Source organism: Enoplosus armatus, chromosome 2 (assembly GCF_043641665.1).
Source record: "Enoplosus armatus isolate fEnoArm2 chromosome 2, fEnoArm2.hap1, whole genome shotgun sequence".
In the NCBI taxonomy this organism is placed as follows: domain Eukaryota; kingdom Metazoa; phylum Chordata; class Actinopteri; order Centrarchiformes; family Enoplosidae; genus Enoplosus; species Enoplosus armatus.
The window spans coordinates 19,289,983-19,301,854 of NC_092181.1; the positions used below are offsets into that span (position 1 = coordinate 19,289,983).

Below are 11,872 nucleotides of genomic sequence, written 5' to 3' on the forward strand. Positions count from 1 at the left end.
AATGTAGCTGTCTTATACAAGTAAATTAGTGACTGATATTTTCAAATTGATTACATATAAGTGGCCATGGTGGAAGCGGTTGTTTCAATCATTGTGCAACTTGTCTCTTGTATAACGTTGGTATAGCAGTGCCTCATCAAGCTAGCTGGCTAATTAGCTGGAGCGACATTTAAATTGAAGCTACTGATAAATCTATGCATCATAGTTTGATAGCTGGTATTGTAAAAGCACTTTTATATTGAGAGGTCAAATCGCGAATCTGTCTTCCACTGGACACATTCGTTTTTCAAACAGGTAAAACTTACCTGTTAAACGCTTCTGTTAACTAGCTAAATTTTACTTGTAGAAGTCTTTGCGGCAAGAGGGAGAAGTTTGCCTTCCAGGTTTTCTACTATTGCATCATGGCAGTATTGCTTTAACGTATTAGAAATATGTTTGTAAGAATCTCCATTACATAATTCCACTAGTTAGTTTAAATATCCTGGTCAATAACAACATTTTAGGAATTCTTATGGAAAATATCGAAAAAAGAAAAGAAATATCAGCATTGGTGATATGAAATGATTTAACTCTCAAACATCGATATCAGTGTTGGCCTTAAGAATCCATTGTCAGCCAGACTCCATTCATCAGTAAATACCTATACATTTCTTGTATATTCTCAGATTAAATGAACATGGGATAAATGCGTTGACCTTACATAAAATGTAAAACATTTACATTCTGTAACAGTAAAATTTTTCGATGGCGGTTTCACAAATTCTCACAAAAGCATTACTACATAAAGTTCAACAAAGACAACATCATTTTTAATGTTTGGTTTTTAATTTAAGTGTCACAAGCCATTCAGCCCAAAAATACAGTACTAACAGAGTGTTGTTGAAACAGTCACATTTAGGTCCCGGATACAGTACAGGCCCACCGCTACAATGATTATATTTGAAAGGCAGTGAAACAAAATACAGTAAATAAAAACCGAACAGTGTGATATATAGCTAGGCTTGTATGGAGGACGTGTTAATTATAAAGACAAAGTCCTTATAATAAATAAAGGTTTCAGTCAATATGTGAATGAGAGGGAAAAAAAACTGTATTTACAAAGCATTTGGAAATGGTGTTGGAGGAAAAACTGATGGCCGCACAACATTTGCAAGTGTCACAGATAGAACAATGCTCATAGATATAGATACACTGGAAAGGTATCCACTCACATTAAGTCAGCCAAGACACGGTATACAGCTTAATTACTCCTATACCCCACAGGGTTTGATTGTATTCTTTAGTCATGGAGGGCATTTAAGCAAACATTCACATTGTCATACATGGCTCTGAGCTGAATTATTTAGTGTTGCATTAAGTGTGCTTTCCTATTTCTGACTGACACACAAGAGGTGTAAATGAGGAATTACTGATTGTAACTGGGTTACAGTCAAAATGATGTAGCTTTTCACAATACAAGCACCTTGGCAAAGATGCTGCGCGTGTGAAGTATTCTGATATGAGAGATTCACTTTAGACGTGTTATTAAGTAAATATAACAGAGAACTATACGTTTCCAGATAAAGTACATAAATACAATTATTTACAAAACATAGACTGTACATTTATGTACCCTGAACACTTCTTTTTGCCCTAACAAGACCTGTTTCAAATCAGCACAGATATTAACACTTATATAAGTTAAGTGTGAGCAATGTTTAAATTGCATGACATATGAATATCTTATTTTTAAAAATGTCAGATTCAGCCAATGAAATGCTGTCCATACAAACAGCATTAAGCAACTCCATTCACACTAGTTCACTAGATCACAGAACAGTCAGGGTTTTGTTCGTTTCTCCCAGGCCATCAAGATCGTGCAATTGGGCATCAATGCTCGTCAATGGTGCTTTAGGAAGTATTACAAGTACTAAGAAAACAATGACTGTTAAACATTGTTAAACAAGGGACGTCAGGACCAAAGCCTTTTCAAAGCTGACACTGTTTATACGTCCGTACAGTCTAATTTGGATGCACAAGTTGAAAAGGAAGCAGTCATTGAGACCTACTCACTGACTTATTTTGCTTGATACTCATATTCCAGTTGCTTCAGAAGCCGTGATGTTCTTTGTACGTTTAAGTAGATTTTGTATTCTTATACAAGGGTTCAATTAATTCCAATCAATTGACAAACGAATGCAGTTTAATTATTATTGTTATTATCCCCACTCTTTTCTATGCATGTAGTCCTATTGTAACACTGAGAAATGGTCCAAATTTTAACAACTGGTAAAATCCAGATGCACTATTTTTTTGAAAACGCAACTTAATCCAAGTTAAGTTAACCTTGAAAATAAAAAACGTGCAAACTTGGGCAATATGAACAGCTAAAAAGATAAAAAGGTATCTGAATGGCAGAGTCTGGAATACTAGTCTAAATCTTAGCTAATGTAGAGCAGGCTACATATTTGCTGAGTGACAGCTTGCATGTCATCATGAATTCCTTTCTGCCATTCAAACACTTCTCAGCTTTTAGCACCTATAAAGGTCATTGGCTTGCTAGTCGATAAAACCTTGTATAAAGAGGATGCTTTTCATTCAGTGCACATCATGAATTCACTGCCTCTTACTTCACAGAGGCTAATAAATATCATGCCACCCTAAAATAACATGTTGTAACCCTTAGGTGTTATTGTTTGGGCAGACTGCACTCTTTATAATGTTTCCACAACGGCACCATTGTTCGATTGTATTGCACACATTAATTAGGTCCACAGACCACACCTTTTAATCCAACTTCCTGCTGACTACGCCCAGCGACCACTGGACACAAAACTTCTGCTGAAGGAGAAACTTGTGTCCGAACTCTTGTGCCTTCCCCAAGCACCAAAGGGCACCACGATAATTGTGCTGTTGTCCTCTGAGCCATACTGAAGAGCCTGAGAGAGAAGAGAACCATAATAGTTCAAAAAACGTTAACATATAAATAAGGGTCTGCTCACTGGCCATTTCTTTGGACACGCTCTCGAGAACGTGCTCAGCTCTTTGCCACTGCATTCAGAGTTTATGATGGTTCAACTTGCTGCCTCGGCTCACCATGTGACAAACAGAATCCATTTTACTGTATCTTTGTTCACTGAATTCAGTGAATTCATGGAAATAATACTAGAGAGCAGAGTGCTTGTAGAAAATTCGGCCTTGGTGTGCGATAGTTCCAAACATGAGATAAACATGAAGTACTTTCTAAAAGACTTTCAAAAGTGTACATGCTACAAGTTCATCTCTCCATAAGCTGATGAGTGTGACTAAAGGCTAATCCTGGATCTGCCACAACTCAAAGATGCCTAATGCACTCGACGAGGCATAAACCCACAGCTATTCAAACCACAAAACTCTCCCACTTTACAAACATTGTGTGGTTTCACTATGGGCATATTAAAAGCCAAGTATGAACGTATGAACGTCTTACCTGGTCAGATATTCTCTGAGCTGCCTCCTTGGGGTCGTGGCACTGGTTGATGACATTGCAGATCTCCTGGCTATTCATAATGAAGTTAATGCCGTCTGTGGTCAGCGCCAGGAATGAGTCGTGGACATGGTGCAACTGAAGAAAGGGCAAGCAATATTTAGCAACATTTCTAACTTTTTAAACCATTTTTCTGCCAAGGACCACTGAATTACTGTATATTTATAAAAGGACAATGAATTCAAAAAAACCTTGACGGAGAAACTGCATTGATGCATAAACAGAGAATGACAAAAATCGAATCCTAATGTAATAGCTAATAATACAGCGTCTATAAAGACATATTTACAAGTTGAGGCAGAGGCAGTTGAGGCATTGCTGGTTATTCAGATTAATATACAGGCAGACAGGGAAACATCTATTCTATGAATTAATTCATTATCAAAAATATATCCAGATGTGCAATAGACATTGTAAACTATTTACTTCATCACATTTAAGATGGAGGTGCACAGAAATGTCATGAGATGCAGACTGTAATATATTTGCACTGTATACATTTATAGATAGAAGTTACATACAGATCAAAGGGTCAATGCCAGTGGACAAATGTGAAATAAAAAGAAAATCCTGAGTTGCAACAAACCCTACTTTTATAAACCTACCGATATTCTCTTGGTCTCAGGTTCAGCGATGACCCCCATGTTCTTCAGGTCAAAGTCTCCAATGCTGCGCGTCATGGCCAACCTGCCGTTGACGTTCGACTGTCCCAGACTATTCCAGGTGATAAATCCTCCACTTCGCTTTACCCTTGACGCAAGTGCAGAGGAGGAGAGGTACACAAAGAATGACTCTCAAAGAATCTCAATCACCTGAAGGATTTCACCTATTAACTTTGTGCTAGGAGACGTCACGATCCGTTGTACTCCTTAGAGACATCTCCAACATCAAAGACCAGTGGTGAGCTTATTCAATGAATGTTTCAATCAATAAATGTAAATAATTACAATTAATAAATGTTCATACAGCGGTCTTGAGCAATATTTAGATTAAAACAATTAACAGGGATCATCTACTGTTAGATAAACTGCTATCTCCAGCTAATGTACCTTGTCTAAACTGACAAACGTGGTATCTTTGTACCTCTCTTTTTCGTCCTTCCTCTCAGGAGTGTGGTCGACAGTGAGTTTAAGGGCCTTGCCCTTGCGGCACAGCATGGCCCGGCTGTCACCCACACTGCCCACCACCAGCTCAAAGCTGTCCCTCAGCAGGGCCACAGTGGCGGTGGTTCCTGCATTCATCCCGGCTACTACAGAGACATAAAAGGAAACATCAGAGGTGGAAGGTGCCATAAAAAGGTCCACACAAAAAGTCACTGTTCACATTGTTCTCAGCATCCACATGGGGTTTCTCACACTCTCACATCCACACACTAAATCATGAACACATGGGTGTGAAGTCGTAAAGCGGACTTACAGCAAACTAGAGATTACACAGTAAACAATAGGAGGCAGTCACACATGCAGGTCGAACTGTTTCAGCACAGAGTTGAGGTCCAGAGCAGTTTACAGCACAGGTAACTCTAAGGCTGAACCTAAAAATAATAAATGTTAACTGACACAACATTTATTCGTGTCCAGTATTGATCTTGATCAAATAGCAACACATCATCTAAAAAGAAAGCGACTTTTCTTAACACTTCCTGAGATGGGATATTTGTTTTACTTCTATGTTTTGCATGTAAGTTATGTTTAATAAGGAAAGTGAGATCAAATTGAATTACTTGTACTGGGTAATGGTAATTTGTATCAGTTCTTATTAATGCAGGCAAACAGTAAGATGTTATTTTAACATTGAACTCAGCAACATGGTTCCAGACAACTTAATGCATCTGGCAAAGAATGTTTGAGCAGCGGATATTTAACTACACATAAACACTAGACTTTAGTTCATTAAGGGAAGACAAATTTGATAAAACGGCATTAAACGTCAGTAAGTGGATTTATCTGCTGACATTTGTAGGCCTGCATTAGACTTTTCTCTCTTCAAAGAAAAAAAATGAGATGACTAACTACTGTATGTGTTTTGTTTTAGCCTAATCTGCATATTAAACATGCTGCATCTCATGGACTAGATCTGGCACTGACAACACACATCTCATACAACTTGTCAAACTGAAGCACTGTCTCACAAGAAGCTTTGCATACACTTGGTGAGAGAAGAAAAGAAAAGGAAGAGAGAGGGAGAGAGAGAGCGAGAGAGGAGTGAGAGAAAGATAGGGAACCTTCCAGTAGTCCAGGATTTAGGACCCGCTGGACTCTCCTTCAATATCTAGCCTCTCGTCATCCACATTGGTGCCAAGGGCCTCCAGCTCTTAGCTGGGTCAGCAGCTGCCGTAGATAACATGCACACACACACACAGGCATATTGGGACATTTCACACAGCGTGGCCTATGTATGGCCACATAAAAGGTATACTAGCTTTTATATCAACAGATAACCTTATTCAGACATAATACCCTCTTAGAAAAGTCAAGCTAATTTGAAAAGTTTCTATATAAGGGCAAACATGTAGACCACGTGATTTACTGAGAGAAATGTTTGGCATTCGTTTGTTTGAGGGATGCCCTAATGACCCTTAATATTTTTTTTCAATTTCAATGCCTGTGCTAAACAATATACTTTGCAGATTAAGAAAATATCAAAAGATGGGTGACAAATTAAAGGAAAAAAACAACAGTAAGTGTCTTTGTAAAGTGTTGGCCCGCCACAAGCCTTTAGAACAGCTTCAATGTTCGTTGGCGTAGACTCTACAAGTCCCTGGACCCCTACTGAAATATGTGTATGCCATTCTTTCGTAAGATATTGCCTCATTTGGCGTCTCTGATGGTGGAGGAGAGTGCTGTCTAACACACCGGTCCACAACTTCCCACAGCTGATTAGCTGGGTTGAAATCTGGTGACTGTGAAAGCCATAGCATATGATTCACATCATTTTTATACTCATCAAAAAAAACATTCAGTGACACCCCCCCATGCTGTGTATGGAAAGATCCACATTCACTTTGTTAATTCACAGGATGTACTCAGGATTTTCCTTTGAGTTGTCACCTTTCTGTGTAGATGCAGTGCTGGAAGCAGTGAAGCACAAGTGTTTGCTCTACTTGTAGCTGGTTTATTGTTCATCAGTTATTAAGAAACTTTGGGGTTAAATGACAGACCTCTAACCAAAAGTGCTCAGGTCATGTCAGTTGGGAAATCCAAGGCTTCAAAGCCTAAGTAAGTTAGGTTTTGAAGAGAGAAGAAAAAAGTGTCATTACATATATGCATGTGTGTACACATATACACAGTATATCTATGTACATGTAACATGAATGGACCTACCATTTGGAGAGAAGTGTAAGTGCTTTACAAGAGCTTTGTCTACTTCAAGGAAGGCCTTCGTTAAAACTAATTCCAGATTGGACTCCTCTGCCACAACGTCCCTGAAACAACAGCCAAAAAACTACATTGAACAGAATATCAGCTACAAAGGTATGACATTCAGATTGTTAACCTGTCAAATTAATTTCCTGCGATAATGACTGGTACAGATATGTGATAACTGCATATTTAAAGATTTCCTTACTTGATGAATTTCTCCATGTATTTTTCACAAAAGTCAGCTGCTTCTGGCCCGCCATGCCCATCAAACACCGCAAAGTAGAGGATGTTGTCAGTCATTTGGGAGACCTGGAAGCGGTCTTCATTCTCCTTGCGTTGACCAATGAGCGAGGCACAGCCTACCTTTGATAAGCTGACTTTGGGAATGGGCTTGCCGTAGCGAATGCTGGGAGGCAGCAGGATGGGCTCATCAATACGATTGTCCCAGATGCCAAATGAATCCCAAGTAGTGGGGCGGCCACTGCTGTCGGGATCAAAGCGCGTGTTGCTGTGCCGCTGTCCTGATGGGCTGTAAATTTGTCGCCGGAAGATTGTGAACTGGAGGTGGCTGTCCTGCTGGAGTGGAACTACGACTTTCTGTAAAAGACCCCTGCGTCCCACATAAGGACCACTGCACCTTGCCAGGCGCACAAGACAGGCTGCTGACATCACCCTGACAGCACAAACCGTAGAGAAGCACTGGATGCAGACGTGGAGGGATTCTGATGTTCGAACACTGAAGAAAAATCGGTTAGTTAGACTTTTTGTTTGTTGAGGAGAGTCCCACAATAACAGAATGTTTAACATGTTGCAGCTATTGCCACCAACCCTGTGTTATTCGGGTCAAAGGTCTCTTCAAACTAGAAATCATTAAGCAAATGCTTTAGATTCCTCTTATCTAAAAAAAGAAGAAAGAAGATAGAAACAGGTTCATACGATGCAAACTCTTTACTTGTTTACAATAGGTGCTTAAAACAGCGACTTATTTATGAAAGGATAAGAGGGGCCAAGAAATGAATGCACAGTACTTAATGATAAGTCTTGAGCAGAGCTGAAAAGTTTAGTTGATTGACAGAAAATTAATCTGTAACTGTTTTGTTAATCAATTAAATGTTGCAGTCATTCATCAAGCAAAAATGCCAAATATTCACTGGTCCCAGCCTCTCTGATATTAAGATTTGATGCTTTACTTTGTCATATATAATAACAAACTCATTTTCTTTGAGTTTTAGACTGTTGGTCCGCTCAGCATTTGACTACATCTTCTTTGACATTTATCAAAACAATTAATGGAAATTCAAAAATGAAGATTAAATACTTAGCTGCAGCTCATAGGTCTTGAGATCTCATCTTTAAAAGCTGACCCAAAATAACCCTGTTTAAAAGGACATGACTAGCCTTAGGCTAATCCTTACAATATAAATTTGAGCTTATTACACATGTATAGCTGAAAGTGTCTCCATGATGGAAAATGAGCACTTATTAATGTGTATTTGTCAATTGATCATACTTATTACAATTTATAACATATAATTTGATCATGATACCCACCCTATTTTGTTCATGTGTTTGCAAACATTGCTGATGTAACGTTATAACGTTACATAACATTTGAACAGAATCCGGAAATAACAACGCACTAAAGTATACGATCAATATACGACCCTTTTATCCAACAAGATTCACAAAATGTGGCAGTAGCGTTACATCAAGATATTTTTTTAAAGTAACGTTAAGACCAACGTCAATGTAAAACGAATGATGCAACTCTCCCGAAAGCTTTCTGCTTGAGCTACCAATATACCTGCATCCCGACAATATAAACACAAGGGGTGTGCCCGTGTTTCAGATAGAATACTTCGATCATCCTAAATAACATGTAGTTATTGCAGTTATGAAAAAAAATGGACTGACGTTCAAGCTAGCGGCTTTTCGTATTGGCGGCGTTAACATTTACTAGCTAGCTACAGCTATCTTTAGCTGACTAGCTAGCTAGGAGGCTAGCATTAGCTAGAAGTTCGCAGTTCGTCCAACATTACCGAGACCATCCCCTTGACCTATCAGTGGTGTGTTAACTAAAAACCATACCTTTGATGCTTTAGATTTAAGAATACGCTTTAATCCTCGGCTGGTTTCTTGAAACGAACTCGTTAGTATCTCAATGAAAACCGCCGCCCTCGTCTAGTCCCCGTGTTTTGGATCCTCAATGTTATTAAACAAGGCCTATGATGCGACCGCGCCAATCAGCATGCCAGAAACGTCAACGCCCACTTTGACGCCCCCATGTACAGCGCAGATGATTGGTTGACGGAACGATTAATGACAGCTGTACCAACCAATCATTAATCGGTAACTTTGGCATTCCGCAGCCAGTCAGAGAAGAATCTGATTTAGATCCTGTAGCTTTAGAAGTACAGCGCTAAAACCAAGTGGGGAGATAGGTCTGGCTATGAGAGACTACTTTAGTAGTCACCATTTATGTGAATTTCCTCAACTTATTTAGTTCTCTACACACCTTTCGTTTTGTTCCTAGTTCTTCTGGGGCCCAGCCACCTCCTACTACCTTTGTGACCAGTTCACTATTTGGGATTTTTATTACATGAGTCATTTGAAACCTGAACGTTTACCCTAATCCATTGGTATTTAAGGCTACAGGGCACAGAACTCATTGCTGCTGCCTGCTTTCTGACAGTTATATGTAAATGTAAAAAATATCTTACCTTTCATTAACCCATATAGAGCTCACAGCATTGTAAAAGTGTTACAAGCCAAGTGCTGTGAAATAACCCATTTGTTAACCAAATGAACTGAACTTAACTAAGTACATTTACTTAAGTTCTGTACTACAATTCTGAGGTGCTTGTACTTTACTTGAGTGTTTCCATTTTATGCAACTGTATCCTTCTACTCCACTACATTTCAGAGGAAAATGTTGTTTTCACCAATAGTGCCACAATTCGGGCAGTTATAAAGCTCTATGTGTACATTTGGGCTTCTTTAAATGGGCATGCATTTTGCATTTTTTTTTTGCATAAATCTTGAATGTATCATCCATTTTCAATCCAATCTGGTGACATGCACAAACCTACACCCATAAATTCTGTATATTATGATTGTATCTCAAAATATAAACGTGTTTACATATTCTCCAAAAATCACAGGTGCAAAACGATGGAATGTCTTGCTGTACTTTACCTGTAGATATGTGAAATAATTTAAAGTTAATCTACTTATTTTAAGCAACTTCATCAGGTGTGTCAACAAGTTGGCCTACTCTTTCAACAGCAGCAGCTGGCAGCAATCACACACATGTTCTCCAAAAATACAGATCTTTTAGTGCTGCTACAGTTTTCAGAAGTTGACGTGGTAGGAGTCACTGTTCTACAGACAGCTCTATACAGTACAGTTTCTCCTATCACAGCTGTTAAAATGTTTGACCCTCTCGGGATCGTATAATTTCCCCTCGGGGATCAATAAAATATTAATGATCCTGATTCTGATTCTGATCTATGGGGTTATTATTTTTCTTTACAGTTGTCAAAATTAGTGAGCCTCTCTGAATACTATGGACGCACCATTTTGCAACAGCTGCTATCATGATAAAGGATGTGATACAGTTAGAAACGTTTGCATTGAAATCACTAATAAGTTCACAGAATGTGATGGGTCACAGAATTTGTTATAACACCTGCACTTCCTCATCGGCGGGCCAATCGTAGCTTTCCTCACCAGTGACGTCGGCAGCTGTGGTACTTCCTAGTTTGTTTTCTGAGCTGAGCCGAAACCAGACGCCCAATTCCAGAATGCATCTGTCCAGGTAAACGCCGTATTTTAATTCCGGATGTACCAGCTATACGACCCAGTTTTACTTACAATTTAGTCATCGGTTTACCAGAGGATTTCTGCTTTTTTTTAGCCACAAGACTGACAGTCAGCGATGCTGTAGCTTGCTAAGGTTAATTAGCTAACTGTTAACTGTAACGGCTTGTGTGGGTCATCAAGACGTCTGTTTTGGTTCAGTTACTAAACTGTTTAACCAGCTAATGTCAGTGCAGATATTTAGCTACGCCTGCACACACTGTGTTAACCATGTCTACACAACGCAGACCCAGGCCACTCCTCTTCACTCTAGCTAACGTAACCTCATGTCCTCACAGATGATACGGCTGGACCATTTAAATTACAGTTCACACATGAACACAGCTAGCTACTAGCAATATAATAAGATGATTGAGTTTGAGGTGTTATAGAAAGCTAATATGAGCAATAACAGAGTTATTCGTGTTTATCGTGTTTACTAACTGGCGTGAGTGTGCTTACTGTGGTCTTACAGTTATTACAATATCTTACAATATTTTCTTCCACTCTCAGTTGCACAACACCCAATTGTCAGGTTAGTAAGTGCACACAAATAATGCAGTCTACCTTCCCTCATGATCGCTATAATGTTCAGTTTTTTTGAGACTTTAGGAAGATGCTTTTTCAACTTCATGGCCATTTTAGAGGCTGTCGTTTGATGTTTTGATGTTTGATGTTGCGCTGCATTGCATTGTACTACTGCTGCTAATAGTATTGATTAAGTTAATTTTGCTTTACAAAGGTCAAACATAAAATGATAAGAAAAATCAAGTGAATTTTTAACCAAATAACAAGAACCAAATAAGGAAAAGGACTAATAAAACACAGAATACTTAAAGGTGTTTCAATTATTTACTACTACTATTATCTATTCTCATTAGTATATAACAGTTTTAACAAAAAATGAACATCATAATGAGGGCTGCGATTAACATTTATTCCGATTGTTGATTAATCTGCCAGGGTTTTTAAAAAAAAAAATCAATTTATCGTTAAGTTTAGATGTGAAAAAAGTCGTGGAAAATGCCCACAGTTTCAGCTGTAATTATAACCTTCATAAAGGTAGGATTTATTGCAGGGCTTTTGTATTTGACTGCATTCATTTTAGCTAGGTGTCCCTAACAAATTGGCAGTTGGGTGCAGGTAG

At 38.7% G+C, this 11,872-nt stretch overlaps 1 protein-coding gene across 1 annotated transcript; it reads right to left on the reverse strand.

Moving 5' to 3' along the window:
- Positions 1–803: 803 nt before the first annotated feature.
- Positions 804–9,039, reverse strand: ppm1kb (protein phosphatase, Mg2+/Mn2+ dependent 1Kb). Its single transcript, XM_070916233.1, has 7 exons — positions 8,956–9,039; positions 7,073–7,765; positions 6,829–6,929; positions 4,589–4,754; positions 4,111–4,255; positions 3,449–3,583; positions 804–2,918 (listed from the first exon to the last, which is right to left on the reverse strand). The coding sequence occupies exons 2-7, from the start codon at positions 7,672–7,674 to the stop codon at positions 2,787–2,789; spliced, it is 1,281 nt and encodes a 426-aa protein (XP_070772334.1). The 5' UTR covers positions 7,675–7,765; positions 8,956–9,039; the 3' UTR covers positions 804–2,786.
- Positions 9,040–11,872: the final 2,833 nt, after the last annotated feature.